The 15,260-nt window shown below is 38.6% G+C and overlaps 2 protein-coding genes across 2 annotated transcripts in view; one reads left to right on the top strand and one right to left on the bottom strand.

Moving 5' to 3' along the window:
• The first annotated feature begins 209 nt into the window (after positions 1–209).
• Positions 210–2,929, top strand: LOC102301278 (kallikrein-15). Its single transcript, XM_005916186.3, has 5 exons — positions 210–1,598; positions 1,703–1,865; positions 2,068–2,369; positions 2,448–2,587; positions 2,696–2,929. The coding sequence occupies exons 1-5, from the start codon at positions 1,562–1,564 to the stop codon at positions 2,843–2,845; spliced, it is 792 nt and encodes a 263-aa protein (XP_005916248.1). The 5' UTR covers positions 210–1,561; the 3' UTR covers positions 2,846–2,929.
• Positions 2,930–6,558: 3,629 nt separating this feature from the next.
• Positions 6,559–15,260, bottom strand: part of naa35 (N-alpha-acetyltransferase 35, NatC auxiliary subunit) — an 11,340-nt gene continuing 2,638 nt past the window's right edge. Inside the window, exons 3-23 of the mRNA XM_005916185.2 lie at positions 15,128–15,161; positions 14,707–14,821; positions 14,486–14,560; positions 13,995–14,162; positions 13,589–13,655; positions 13,125–13,168; positions 12,963–13,013; positions 12,525–12,608; positions 12,036–12,150; positions 11,469–11,647; positions 10,576–10,635; positions 10,283–10,389; positions 9,653–9,719; positions 9,114–9,212; positions 8,826–9,004; positions 8,580–8,716; positions 8,359–8,426; positions 8,135–8,275; positions 7,918–8,040; positions 7,193–7,273; positions 6,559–6,975 (exon numbers count right to left, since the gene is read on the bottom strand). Coding sequence (XP_005916247.1) covers positions 6,916–6,975; positions 7,193–7,273; positions 7,918–8,040; positions 8,135–8,275; positions 8,359–8,426; positions 8,580–8,716; positions 8,826–9,004; positions 9,114–9,212; positions 9,653–9,719; positions 10,283–10,389; positions 10,576–10,635; positions 11,469–11,647; positions 12,036–12,150; positions 12,525–12,608; positions 12,963–13,013; positions 13,125–13,168; positions 13,589–13,655; positions 13,995–14,162; positions 14,486–14,560; positions 14,707–14,821; positions 15,128–15,161 — 2,054 coding nt within the window. The 3' untranslated portion in view covers positions 6,559–6,915. The remainder of the gene's footprint in view (positions 6,976–7,192; positions 7,274–7,917; positions 8,041–8,134; positions 8,276–8,358; positions 8,427–8,579; positions 8,717–8,825; positions 9,005–9,113; positions 9,213–9,652; positions 9,720–10,282; positions 10,390–10,575; positions 10,636–11,468; positions 11,648–12,035; positions 12,151–12,524; positions 12,609–12,962; positions 13,014–13,124; positions 13,169–13,588; positions 13,656–13,994; positions 14,163–14,485; positions 14,561–14,706; positions 14,822–15,127; positions 15,162–15,260) is intronic.

Genomic DNA, 15,260 nt, shown 5'->3' with positions numbered 1-15,260 from the left:
CGTCTCCCTCCTCTTTCTTGGGTTTCTGCTGCCTGAGGTATTCACTGAGCACTCGGTCAGTTGGGGCCATCATATATATATGTATATATATACATATATATATATGTGTATATATATGTATATATATATACATATATATATGTATATATAAATAAATAATAATTCCCCACTCGCGCCTGTGGGCGGTCTATCATTCAAGCTCGGGTCCTCGGGACCTGTTCAGTATCTTAGCTGTATACTGTATATTCAAAAGGCTACTGAGTAGTCTTCACTTTATCATCAAACATTAAGTTCACAAGTTTTCTCGTTACAACAATTACTGTTTTTGAATAGACTGGGTTTTAAAAACATGTTTTACACATTTTAACTATAACTTTTGCACGTAGTTCAACAGAAAGTCCAATAAGAAGCAATACACAATAACAGAAAACAGTATCAGCTTGATCGCATTTGGTTACAAAGGATTTGGTTAAGCATTTGTATAAGTATCTCTTCATGATTCTGAATATACAAAATACTATGGATATGTTGATATGGGTTCCAAAGCAACTAAAGGAATATTGTATATACATTCTCATACATTGGGCTATTAAGCTGTTTAAGCAGCTCCATTTAACTTTGACCTAAAATACAATATAAAACTATAGCAGGCAACTCCAATATAAAATAAAAGGTATGCCTATAATTTGGGCTTACCTCTACTAAAGTAATTATACATGTGGAGGATACTATGACACATATAGTAAAATAATTGAACTAACACTAATAGAAATGAATAAATAAACAGCTAAAAGAAATACATACACGAGCAAAAGCAGTCTATAGAACATTTATAGAGCTCATGTTGGAAAACCCAAGAGTGTTTGGCACAACACTACATTCAGATCAGAATTTTGACTGTAAAAGCTGCCAGACAGTACAGCATTAAAAAATTAATTGACAAATAAATACATTTGGAGGATGACTTCAGTAGCATGTTGTCATATATACCATAATTCTAAGTGTTTTATTTTTATATAAGTGGATAGTGTTTAATTGACCCAGATCTCTAGCAGGATTTTCCAGGGAGACAGTGGGAAACTAAGTATCTCCACCCAATGTGATATAAAGAACTAACTTTTAATTTAAGCCCAAATCAAATCATCATTCATCATATATTGCAATAAATATACTCTAAGTTACATGGAAAAAGCACAAGGCTGCTAAACTATTTTATTTTGAAGTGTAGAGTTTAAGGTGATATAAATTTAAAAAGGCCTGTCTTAAAAGTTTGAAAAATTCTTTAAAAAATGAAACGAATCCCACAAGTTTAGTTTGAGGTAAAAAGGGGCTCCAAACTGGTTCTTCTAGTTCAGGAGGTCAGAGGTGCAGCTGGTATGCAAAAACCTGTTCAGTATTTTAAATACACTCCTTCCCATTTCTCCAATCCTCTGCATGTCCCACCCTAACGGTACATGTAACTGCCATATTAGGCATCTCACACCACTTGGCTCATGCTATAAAAAAGATGCGGGATCAGACTTTTGGTCACCTGAAGTGACCCACATCCAGAGGGACCAGGATGATGCTTTCCTTTGTCTTTGTTTTTGTGCTCGCTGGTGAGTTGTCTTTCTTCATATTCTTGTCTACGTTCACGTTTTTAAAAGGAAGAAATTATTTAGCACGAGTGCACTTTTCACCCTTCTCTCCCTCCTCGTGTCAGGTTGTGCATCAGGAGACATTGAGAAGAGGATTGTTGGGGGAGTATCCTGTAATGAGGACAGGCAGTATCATGTCCAGATAGACTCTGTTCAGGGGGGCATGACCTGCGGAGGCGCTCTGATTAACACCCGCTGGGTCATCACGGCTTCTCATTGTGCCGAACGGTAAGAAACTGCAGCTTTTGTTGAGTCACTTCACCAATGAGAGGGAATGGTGTTTAAAGCTAGTGTGTCATCAGGAGCACGAAGTGAAGGGGAAGTGAAAATCAAAGATAAAACAGAATGACTCAAGTTTTAAGCTGTTCAGTAATATTGTTGTTATTATATTATGTACTGAAATAAACAAAGCAATTTCTTTTTTTTGCAGGTTGGTCAAAGTGAAGATTGGCTTAAACAACAAAGTACCATTATTGAAAAAAATTAAAGGTTTTTTTAAGAAGCTTTTTAAAGGATCCCCCAAAAATCTTGAGCAGAACATTGATCCTAAACAACAGTTTACCTTCAAAGACGGTGATCAACCCCATGATATTATGCTGATAAAACTGAATGAGGATGTGAATCCTAAACTTCCCACTATCAGGCTTCCTCCTGCTGAAGGGTGTCAAAAACCAAATATGAATGATCCTGTTCAGATTGGAGGATGGGGTTTCAAGACAGCTGATGTGAAAAGTAAGGAAACCCTCAGACACTAGATCCAGTTTTTGGAAATAGAAATAAGTTTAATAATGCTTTATCTTATTTCCTCAGAGACCAGCAACCCCAAGAATTTAAAGTGCGCTATGACTGAGATAGTTCAGTGTGGAGAGAATGATAAACCTGATAGTAAATACTTTAGTGATGAGTCTACCACCATGTGTGCTCATAAACCTGGCGTGGAGTCCTGTTTTGTAAGCAAACTGTTTGATATATTAACCCTGAGTTGGTTTTAATATTAAACTTTAAACACTGACATTTAAAACGATCTAACCTCTGAACTCTGTCTGAATGTCTTCCAGGGTGATGCTGGTACAGCTGTGGAGTACAACAGCATTTTACATGGAATAATTGTCAGTGACCCTGTTGATAAGTGTGCAAATCCTGTTGTAATGCTGAATATTTGTCACTACAGACAGTGGATTGCTGAAACCATGCTGAACAATCCATGAGTAAACCACAGAGGAAATACGTTTCCCTTAAAAATGTCATTTCTCATTTTTCCTAATTTATTCTGAGAGTTTAAAAATAAACTGCAAAAGATCAGAGACCTGAGAAGCTGAAGCCAAGTATGGTTGCAATATAAACAGCTTGGCACTGTTTTCATCTATGAATAAAAATGATGTGGTTACCTGAAGTTCATGTCTTATCTGATGTCTGTTTGAGGCATTTGAATATCAGATGTTTGTTTTCCATAAAAATGTGATCACTTTCAAATTTCATGCACCCTTTTACTTCATATGAGACGTTCTGTAATGTCAGGCTGACCCACGGTTGATTGAGTGCCGGCAGAATAAATCATCTCCTTCATTTATGTTAAATGAGCACAACTCCAGATTATAGTATGTGCCTGCCAGAATACCCCCAACATACAAGATGATTGAGACTATGCTGTAGAATTTGGGTTTAACTGTAGTTTCTATTAAAAATACACTTTCTCATTTTAGAATATAAAGTACCTGAAGTGTAACACAATAAAAATATTTCTGCACAAAACCAAACATTACAATAAAGCCTGATTCTCCGTTTGAATAAGATTTATCAATTTAAATTCAATCAATTTATTTATAAGCACATTTAAAAACACAGGTTGACCAAAGTGCTGTACACAGTAAAAAACGTAAAAAGTAGAACAAACGCAGACAGAGAATAAAACACAAACTCAGTCGCAATTAAAAGCTAAAAAGTAAAAATGTGTTTTCAGATGTGTTTTAAAAATGCCGAGTGTCGGAGAGATCTTAATATGAAGGGGCAGACTGTTCCAAAGTTTGGCCCAACAATCACAAAGGCCCGGTCTCCTCTGTTTTTTAGCCTAGAAGCAACATCAGCTGACCTGAGGGTTTTATTTGGAGTATTTTTAGTTAAAAGGTCAGAGAGGTATGACGGAGCTAATCCATTCAGAGACTTAAACACAAGCAATAACATCTTAAAATCAATTCTACAACGTTCTGGAAGCCAGTGCCACTTAGTGGCCATCTGTCTTTGAGACATGTTTTATTTTTTCAAGGACTGGATATGCAGTCAGCTCACTCTGGATACTGATTACAAAGCTTGAGAGGAAATCATCTGTCAACAAGCTTCCTCAATTTACTGAGGATGAAACCTGAGACGGTACAATGATCATTTTTTATTTATTTTCCAAAAAATAATTAAATTACAGACAGACTGAAAGTCCATGCTGCTTAAAAATTTACAGTTCAAGGTGAACCCCACAAAGGTTCGCCTCACATCTGCTAAAAAAACATCACGATGATCCCTGAGACTTCTGGGAAACTATTCTGCGGACTGAAGAAGAAAGCTTAACTTTTTGGAAGGTTTGAGCCCTGTTAGTTAGTGTAAAACTGGCACTGCATAAAAATGAGATCATATTAACAGTCAAACACGGTGGTGGTAGTGTGATAGTCTGGGTTTGCTTTGCTGCTTCAGGATGACCTGCTGTGATTGATGGCACCATGAATGTTGATCTCTACCAGAAAATCCTGAAGGAGAATGTCCGGCCATCAGTTTGTCCCTTGAAGCTCAAGCACTCTTAGGTTACGCAGCAAGTCCACCTCTGAATGGCTTAAAAAATAAATAAAATGAAGGTTTCAGAGTGGCCTAATCAAAGTCCGGAGTTAAATCAGATTTAGATGCTTTGGCATGATTTTTAAAGGGCCGCTCATGGTTGAAAACCCTCCAGTGTGGCTGAGGCAATTTTCCAAAGAAGAGCGGGCCACAATTCCTCCCTCTCGCCCAGAGACGAGAAAGACTCATAGTCAGTTAAACCAAATGCTTGATTGCTTTACTCAGGCAATCTTTGTCTTGTCCTGAAATTTCTTTGATGATCTAAAACATATGAGTATGACAAATATGCAAAAAAAATAAAATAAAAATCAATCAATCGTGAAGCAGGTAAATACTTTGTTGCAGCACTGTATTAACATATTTTTGTCTTCTTGTGATGTGTGATGATGGCTGTGGTGTTCTCGTGTTAAATAAAAGGGGTAGGCCTTGATGGTTCCTGGCCTGCAAAATAGGAGTACCATTACTTTTCAAACAGAGGGATAGATCTTCAAAATATTTAAGCTTGAGAAAATTAAATTTTCTCAATTGTAAGAAATATACGTTTAAAATGACGGAAAGCTCTATGTATTATGTGAGTGTAAATGACCTCATTAATATTTGGTAAAGTGTTTTGTAAACTTATGAGTGGCTATTATATTGTTGGAGTGAATGCTTTTATTTTGAAAGTCACAGAGCGACAAGGTGCCGTAAATCAAGTGGCGTAAACCATATGGCAGAAGCGCGAGTTTTAATGCACAGAGAGAAGGTGTGCTCTATGGTTAATGGACGGGAATGGGAAAAAGAACGGCTATTAAGGTGCAACACTGAGTCGAAAGCAGTTTCTTAGCACCTGGTTGATGAGGGAACAAGGTTTGTAACAAAGTTTGTCCTGTAGATATGTATTTTGTTGTTTTACGGAGCATATAGCTGCTGACCGCTACTAAGCATAAAGGCTAAGTTTTCACCCACTAGAGGGGTAACCTATGTCAGTTTGAGAGACCATCTTTTCAACCGGGGATGCTACACCCAGATTGTTCTGAAAATAGAAAAATGAAAAAAAAATTAACTGACAGAATGTCTTTTGTTTTCTGTGAAAACACTGTAAAGCAAATTTAAAGGGGAGATTTAGTGGAATGTTCATCGCAGGGTGTTTAGCCAATGTAAAAATGTAGTTTGATCTCTTGGTTTGTGAGTCTTTTCCACAGCATGTCTTCTATCCTGTCTTCCTTCTCTCACCTCAACCGGTTGCAGCAGATGGCCCCGCCTCTCCCTGAGCCTGGTTCTGCTGGAGGTTTCTTCCTGTTAAAAGGGAGTTTTTCCTTCCCACTGTCGCCAAAGTGCTTGCTCATAGGGGAGTCATATGATTGTTGTTTTTCTCTGTATATATTATTGTAGGGTCTACCTTACAATATAGAGCGCCTTGAGGCGACTGTTGTTGTGATTTGGCGCTGGATAAATAAAATTGAACTGAATTGAGCTTCAGTTGTTTTGTGTGTGTATTGTATGAGTGTAGACATGTTCATAGATAAACATTCATATTTTGGGATTATATGTTGAACTCTGAACACTGATTTACAAGTTATGGAATCTGAAATAAGGGAGTAGGAACAAGTCAGTGTAAACTTCATCCTACTCTTTTTCGAGCATAAACATTGTGTAGAGAGATACTGTGACAACTTGATGTCTATACTTCTGTCTGTTCTTTTTTCTATTTTAGTTATCTTGACATCCTCAAAATAAAACTATTCTATTCTAAAAAAAACCCCAAAACATAAATTAAATAGTAGAGAGTAAAAAACCCAGCAACTTTCTGTCATTAAATTGTTTATTAAATTGATATTTACGTTGGTGCAGTATGCATGGCTGTGGGGAGGATCCTTCCCAAAACTGCAAAACTTATGAAAATACAGCTAAAACACCCCAATTATTTTTTTCTTCCAGATTGTCAGATCTTGGGCCTTATGCTTCACACCTCTGTTTTACAGAGACTGCACATTGTATTGTCAAGTTTTCAATCTGACTTAGTCCAGTAATCACATAAAGTCAGGGACAATAAGCTCTAACAGGACATCATTTATAGATTCAACGCTGTTCCTCAGATAAACATGCAGACACATACAAAAAAGTTTCATATGATTTAATGATATGAACCTATTATCATTACAGCACTCTTTATAAGCATTTGCAAGACTTGTTCTTCAGGCAGCATTCATCTGCCAGGTCTTTGCACAAAAGCACATCGGCTCTTCTGTAACACACACACAGAAATACAAATGTGCATACTGTCACTCATTGAGGTCCAGTGGTGAGTTCTCTGGTTTCATCTCTCAGAAAGGTGAGAAAAGAGTCAAGTGCAGACACTCCTGTGCATGGCGTTACAGTTAAATGTGTCACACAAACTGTTGGACGAGGTCTGGGTCAGGGCTGCTGCACACCTGTTCAGGTGAGGAACGCTGTCACCCTGTGGCTCGGGGCGGGATCAAATAATCTTCACTATGGGGAAGTACTTATGAGCTGAGAAGTCAAACTCTGGGAGCACCTGAGGATAAAGAAATGTATAGCTGCATTAAGAGAAGCACAATGCAACCAATATGTACACAGTTAGTACTTTTTAAAAAATCAACTACTCCTATTTAAATTATCAAATGCATTTGTTTGATTCTTTTGGTTTGTAGCTTAAAAGATCTAAGTTGTATTAACTGTAAATGCAGACACAAACACAAACAATAATACAAGTAATGTGAGTAATGTGTTACCTTGGTTTCCTTCTTATGACCTCCAGCCAGTAGTTTCATAACTACAATATTAGGTTTGGCCACCTTCAGTATACGGTTCACCTGTTATCAAAGAGTAATGAGTGGTTATAGAACAAGACAAGAAAAAGTGCAGATAAGATATCATTGTATAAAATTGAAAACCACCCCAAGATAATTACATACACCATTGCTTTTATGCATCGCAGCCACATTATAAAGCAGTGTGTTCAATCCAAGGGACAGTCACTGGAGCTAATGATGCTAACGTGTCGATGTTCGGACACAGGCAGCTGGAGCAGATCAGTATCTTTAAGGCCTCACCGTCACTACTTTGAATCTATAAACTGGCCTTCTGCACTGTGTGTGTGCTGCTGGTGCCTTTTGGAGCATCTGTGATGAATTATGTGACTAAAATTATGGCTTACTGGGTGATAAAATCCATCTAGGAAGTTTGTGTTTCAGTTTTGTTGATTGACAGAGCAGTATTTTATCAATTTACTCATTTGTTCATATAGGCATCTATCTAGCTAGTAATAGCTAAACATAGGGCTTCATGCATGCATCCAAATAAGGTTTGGCTCGAATGCAAGATTAGTGCTACACATCTGGGCTCAGCACTCTCTTGTAAAAGAGAGTCTTAATCTCAAGAGTTTTACTTCCTAACTAAACAAATGCTAATGAACATAAACCGCTGTATTTATTTCACAGTATTTTGACTTTCTGACCTCCGGATCGGGACTGGGCACATTTTCAAGGATGAGCTTCGCCTGCTGAAAGTGTTTGCTAGCTGCCAGATAGAGGTCTGCAGAGCCTGGTGGAGGATTGTATTTCTTCAGATCAGACATCTCCTGAAATAGGCAAGAAGAGGAGAAACATTTTAAAAAGAAAGTGGAATATTTTAAAAAAGAAAAGATGAATTAGGCCCATAAAAAGACACAGTACCTTGAACTGGATGTAGTGCACAGGTGGAGGGGTGACCACACTGTTGAAGGGGGCGAAGCGATGCTCATAGCGAACCTGCTCGCTGTCCAGTTCAAACTGAGGCTTACGCACCTTCCCATCCATATCCAGAGCTACCATCGTCTGAAGAGAAAGGCCGGGAAGGGGCATGTTACACTTTGTTGTGCCAAAAGTGGCCTAATAAAGGCCATTATTTTTATGCCTACCTTGTACATGCCAGCACACATGTTCTGGTATGCTTGACTCATGGTAATCTCCTTGCTGAGAGGGCGAACTGAAGAAAATCAGAAACAATAACTTCAGTGCTCTTTGGAGAAATATCGACAGGATGATGCCACTTCTACAATGAAGTGGTCATTTCTGATCAGACTTCAGTTTGTATGTTGTGGTTATCCGCTTCACATAAAAGCAACACAACAAAATGTACCTTTCTTCTTCTTCTTGGTCTTTTTGCTGCTGCGCCCTTTCAGCTGCTCCTCTAGAATCCGCTCTTCTGCCATCTGAGAGGAGTCAGCTCTGCTTAGAGTGGACATCAGCCACGCATAAAGGAACTCTGACAGGTACCTACAACCAAAACAAACACATGCTCATTTACAGCAAACCTGCACCCAGGTTATGTGGGAGAGAGAGAGTTCAGCTTCTACCAGTAATTCACAGAGGCATGCAATCTTACCAGTAAATGTAATAGTATTCATGCATGCTGTAAAGCTCCAGCTCAAAGCCACTCAGCAGGTACTGAATCATGATCCTCAGGTTATGATAGAGGATCCAGGTCCCAAGACAGGCTAGATGCTGTCGTTGAGGCTCCAGTTTCATCAGTAAGCTATGCAGAGCTGCATCCACCTTCTCAGCCTGTAGAGCACAAAGAAAGAGTTCTGAGGTTGCTTGATGAATTTAGAGAAACTGCCTGTAGCACGAACTGCAAAGACAGCTAATTTGGATGAACGTAGCTGCAGCTCACTTCATCTTGCAGTGTGGCAAACTCTTCAAGAATGTGTCCCAGCTTGTCTCTCTGTCGAGCACGGTTGTGTCCGTGGATCTGGATGAGGCTGCAGAAAGGCTATGGGGAAAACACTCAGTTCAGTTCATATTACGCCAGTTCAGTCAAAAACAGTCACCTCAAAGCCCTTCATATTGTAAAGACTCGATAATATTAGAAAGAAACCCTAACAATCAGACGACTCGTTATGAGCAACCACTTGGCAACAGTGGGAAGGAAAAACTCCCTTTTAACAGGAAGAAACCTCCAGCAGAACCATGCTCAGGGAGAGGGCAGCTATCTCCTGCAGCAGGTTGGGGATGAGTGGCAAGAGAAAATGAATACATGCAACAGTCATAAACATAATCCATTATAGGGATGAACGTTTGTGATGTTTATATTTTATTACACATAAGTCTATGTCTACTTTCATACGATTTACCTCTAAGTCAGCTACTGGGAGTCAAATATAATAAACGATGACTTAGATATAGAGACTTTGAGCCACAGCAATAACATACCCTGGAGCAGTGTGTAACAAAAGAGTCAATGTAGTCCTTCGCTTGGTGATTGTTGAAGAGACAACACCTGGACAGACAGAGGCACATCAACACATGTGACAAGGTCAATCTGAGCCAAACAAAGGGACATTTGTTCTGTAGCTTAGCTTCTGAATTGTCTATTTGAGGTTTACAACCAGAACTCACACACTGCAGTGCGTTCAGAGTAAGTGTATCCAGTAGCTTAACTGCAGGCCAAGGGGTTTTAAAATGATCACTGTTGATATCTAATCACTTGTTATCATTTATTATACAATATCAGTGTGTTCAATGTTTCCACTGATGATCAGATGTTAAATACGTGGTTACGATATTTGACTAGTTTATAACGGATATTGTTATTAAGTGTTTTAAATCCGATCACATCATATCTCATTTCTCACTGTGTTTCATTTCAGCCTACAGTAATATCATTATTGTGTCATATATATCCTGATATTTTTCTGTTGCACCAACTATCCTCTGACAGTAGAAAGGTTAAAGTAATCAATACAGGTAAAAGCATGTTGTAAACCTCAAATCACAGCTAAGCTAGTGACAAAACAACAGACCGACTAATCTCATTTAGTATTTAAAATAAACACAACTTACTTGTATGAGAGGACTGGTGGGCTGACAAAGTACCTCAGAGCATCTTTAATCATGTCTTGCATCAGGTGGGTGCCAAACACTTTTTTATTATCTATCAGGAATGTAGTCTGGATTGATGGGAAAAAAATGAAATGTAGTTTCATTTACTTTTTTATTAAATACTCCATAGTATCTATGGAGTATTTATATCTATGCAAGTATTTTTCATATTTGCATAGGTCGTATCTACACGGATCACCAAAATAAAACCACAGGTACATTTGAAAGATTTAGGAAAGCAAGTACTCATCTACCTGAAGAAGAGATCTGGAGAGCACACAGGGAGACTGCTCACTGAATTCACAGAAGAAGTCCTGGTAAAAACATCAGCAACAACAAAACACAATCTTTAAGTTATCATGGGAGAAACTTTATAATTAGAGCCCGAGCATGAAACGTGCGAAGGCTGTTTGTTATTATTATTTTGTCCAATGAATTGCCTTTTTGAAAGTCTTAACATAGTCATAAATTCATGAAATTTGGCACACGGTGAAAAATAAGATATTTTATTGGTTTGGAACAGCTGTAGACATGAAACTTGGTACACACGTGTAACATACAAAGACGGACAAAAATGTCCAGGGGCCCATCACCCCAAACCCAACAGGAAGGGGTGATGTCGTGGCCACACGCCACATTTCGATCATTCGCCACGAAACTGCTGTAACTCAAAAACGGATTGAACAAACTCTACCAGACTTGACAGGCATGATGATAGTTTGGCTCTGAACAGATTGATATACCATTTGTCAGTGATAGTTTGAGCGCTGCCTAGTTGGAACAGGAAATGCGCAGTAGCTTATAATCATTATCAAATCTAGATTAAATTTTAATAGGTGGTTCCAGTGTGACATACTGTTAACTAGGATACTTCGTCGCCACCTAGTGGGCACAGGAGGTGTTGGGCATGGCTCGATGGTGCCAGAGTGCGCGGGCTCTCTCAGTGCTGCTTGCAGCTTTAATTTCAATTCATATTTCCAACTGGACACACAAATCCCCTTTGGGGTTGTCTCAGGGTGGGCATCTGGTGCATAACTGAAACAGCCTAGTTTTTAGAAGAAACTTTCTAATGTCCTGAAAAGCTTGTTTATAATAAAACTTAATAAAAAACGAATGCATCAAGACAAACCTCAGGAAATGTATTTACCAGTATGCCATGTAGGTTGGTAGTGTTGATCACGTCACAAACAGTCTTAATGCGCTCTATAAGCTTGCTGAAATACGCCACCATGTCCTCCCTCTTAATGATTTTGGCGTAGCGAGGAAAGGTGGGTGGCAGCAATCTCTGGTTGACTAAAGGCTCAAATCCCATCATGATGGGGTGGTCTGCAGCAATCACAGGGAACAAAACTAATCACAACATAAATTAGAGACATGAACACAGGTCACATTTGAAAAAAAAAAATGTAACTGAATCATCTTTAAGGACTTGCCAAACCAAAGTAAATGAAAAGAAGTTGATTTTTTCAGTTCTGTGTGAGGAAAACTGTTAGTGTAGACAAGTTACATCCAGTGTGGACTTTAGGTTGCCCTTACGATGACTTAACTGGACAACTGGAGCCTCAGAATGATTATTTTATGCTCAAATTCTTTAATTACCCATTTTTGAACATATCTTTTGCAGCTGTAGCTGAGCTGTTGGCTTGCAAATTGCAAAAAAAGGCTTAACTTGTACTCCTCCACTTAACAGATTAAACGTGAATGTGCGTGCTACCTCCTTTAGTGGTGTCATTTTGTGACTGGATGCCATGCTGAATGCTGGAATGAATGGGGGATAACAGGTCAGCTGCCTGTGCCACGAGCTTCTGGGCCTCGCTCACTGAGCTGGTCTGATAAAGACACAAAACAAAACACTTACTAACAAGCCCCCTTATCAACAAAAGTATATATAGTTTGTAAATATCACAGTTATATATATATAAACATCAGGGTTTTTCTAACACATCAAAATTTCATCCTCAGAAGAAAATCATCAGGATTGTTAAAAAACAAACTTCCTCCATTAGTCTTTGTTTTGTTTTTAAGATATTTTGCTTCATTTACTCATATTTTTGTTCAGAAATAAAGGAAAAATGTTAGATAAGGTAACTCATTACCTCAGCTACATGTGTAGTCACAAGAAAAACTCTGTTTATATGTAACGCATACAGTAAACAGAATCAGTCTCTATCTGCTGCTGGGCTTTTGTCAATATGTGCATTACCTCTTTCTTGGTAAAGGCGATCAGTGCAGTCAGTAGAAGGCGTGTGAACTTTATTCTATTGAATAGTGCCAGACACTGTTGATGCTGAAAAAAACAAAGCATGGGAGAACATTGCAGAGCTATTAATACACCTGTTTTTTTTAAAGACTGCTCAGAAAAGTCCATTTTTGGGTCTCCTTGTTTTTTCCCTCCCTTTCTTTATATAACTATATAACTGAAAGAGCTGGAAATTCCAGAGCTGAGTCTTTAAGAGGTCATGTGAGTCCCACACTCTTTATTGACACAGAGATATAGCCGGTAGTGAGATATGACTCAAAAGGTATAAATTACAAAGAAACAGCTAAACAGAGATAATTTGTTCCTGGAGTTAAAGAAAATGCCTCTAGAAAAAAAACTGTTGCAAAAACTCAACAAAAATGCGTGAATGATTTCACTTACCTCCAGCTCAACCTCCGGGTTTCGCTGCTCACCTTGTCGACTGCGCGTACTCTGACGGAGCACAAAATAACCCAGAAACATCGCATGTCAGAAAAGCTTTTGCATTATCAGTGCTTCATTGAAATGGCAATGGCCTTTACTTAAAGCAACAAGAATAATTACCTTAACTTTCCTCTGTAATTCATCTTCTACATCTTTCAGCATACCTGAAGGGATTAATACGTCATGAGAGATGAATGATTACAGTGTCTGCCTGTAATTGCTTTAGCTGTCTACACTGTAGTTGGTGCTGCAGACTAAAGCCCAATCCCAATGTGTACACACTGCTTCATAAACTTGGATGTGTGTTTATGCTAAAACCACGAGGGCCTACTGTCAAAGTATCAAGTGTTCTTTGGCAGAGATTTTTAAACCTTGTCGCACGTCTACATTTCTGCAGATGCTGCCTGAGGGCATTACCCACAAAAAGTCCCAAACACACAATCCTAGGCCTCAAACTGACTTACTCAACGTGTGGTCCTGTGCACTCGAATGGTATCATTTAGGTTGTTAAGAGTTTCATTTTTATGCTTTAGGTTGGAGTTTGATATTGAGCCTTACTCAGTTATGACTGGAAGTCTTCATACCTGTCACCCGCAGATCTGTGACATTATTAGCCATCTTAAAGCCATAGGTCATGGCCTGGAAATCCTCCTGCATAAAGAAATATAAGATAAAAATCACCATTCAGACATATGACAGTTTTATAAATGGGCTACTACGAGAACAACTTTTCAAACAAATAGATTTAAACAACACACATTTGCAATCAAACTAAAGCTGTTTGGGTCCTGAAATGCTACACTGAGCTCCATCTTTTAGATATCTCAATTTTTACACACAACTTACTCACAGCTTTTTCTTTCCCACCTGTTTTTTTTTGTGTTGGTCCATGATTTTAACCTGCTATCTGTTCTGACTTTAGGTCCACATTGAAACGTGCAGTACCACAGTAACCAAACATTTACTGACTGACAGCAGAAAACTGCTCACCTCTTCAAACACAGCAGCCTTGTTGACCTTTTCCCGGGAAATGTCACACACCTTCAGCAAGCCCAGGGCAAAAGCTTTGAGGGCTGGCTCCTCAATCAGGTCAGGGTTGTGAACATAGAGGCAGGTAAACACAGTCTGGGCCAGTGAGTGGCCCTCCAACCATGTTATCTATATATACACACATATTAGAAAACACAAACATGCATACATAAATATGTCTTGATCAGTGAGTCCGCAGTTTGAGTCATCGCTGGCTCGACCTGTATCAGTAATCTCGCCAAAGCTTATTGTGTTTCTCAAATTTTACAATCTACTAAAGACAAAAATGGCATAAAAACATTAAAACAGCTACAAATACAGAATATAGATTAAGCTTTTCCAATCCAGTCACATTTCAGAAAATCTGCAGTACAAAGGAATTACAGGGAGCAGCACATTACTTGAACATAACTTTCAAAATTTTGCCTTATAAGAAGCAAAAGCTAATTCACCAAACAGCAGAAACAGGTGTCGATGATCCCGATGAGTTCAGGAAGACTGAGGTCTTTGACCTTGATGGCACCCTCCTGGAACAAAGAAAGAGCAAAATAAGGTGGTTAAATGTGTTTTATATACACAAACAAATGAAACTAAGCTCTGAAAAATTACATCTAGGATTACATTACATCTCTGCCTGTATACTGTTTTCATTCCATGAAAAAGAGATCAGTACCTTAATAGCTTGCTCAAAGTTGAGCACTTTCCTGTTGACCTGGTTTCCGATCATTCCCGCATCCATCTTAGGATCCATCATCTCTATAGCTGACATGGCTTCAAACAAGCCAAACCTGCAGCAGAAGTAAAACATTTTTGACCTCTGTAAAATTTTTCTGTGTTCACTACATAAAAACATAAAAGCACTGACAATATTTATGGACCGATCCAAAAATGAATGCAAATATCATCCCAATTAAATTCAAAGTCACTTGTGGCAAAAACATTAGAAGCTTTCATTATAATTACTCCGCACAGTCAATGTTTTGAACTATGACTTTGGGACATGAAAACTATTTTAATTGAGGATCTGTGAAGCAGTAAGATGAAAAGGTCGTTTCTAATTTGAGGGACTCAAAAAAGCACTTTGGTGTACTCACAGCTTGTCATGAAGCAACTCTCCAAGGTTCAAATCTGCATGAATAAAGGATGACAACAAGGAAGGAGGAACACGTCAGTCCCTTTTTTTTAACTGCACACACACACACACACACACACACACACACACACACA

Source organism: Haplochromis burtoni, unplaced genomic scaffold (genome assembly GCF_018398535.1).
Source record: "Haplochromis burtoni strain Fernald_Lab_line unplaced genomic scaffold, NCSU_Asbu1 Contig_18, whole genome shotgun sequence".
Lineage (NCBI taxonomy): Eukaryota > Metazoa > Chordata > Actinopteri > Cichliformes > Cichlidae > Haplochromis > Haplochromis burtoni.
The sequence above is the reverse complement of the archived record's forward strand: the minus strand, read 5'-3'. Positions and strand labels throughout refer to the sequence as shown.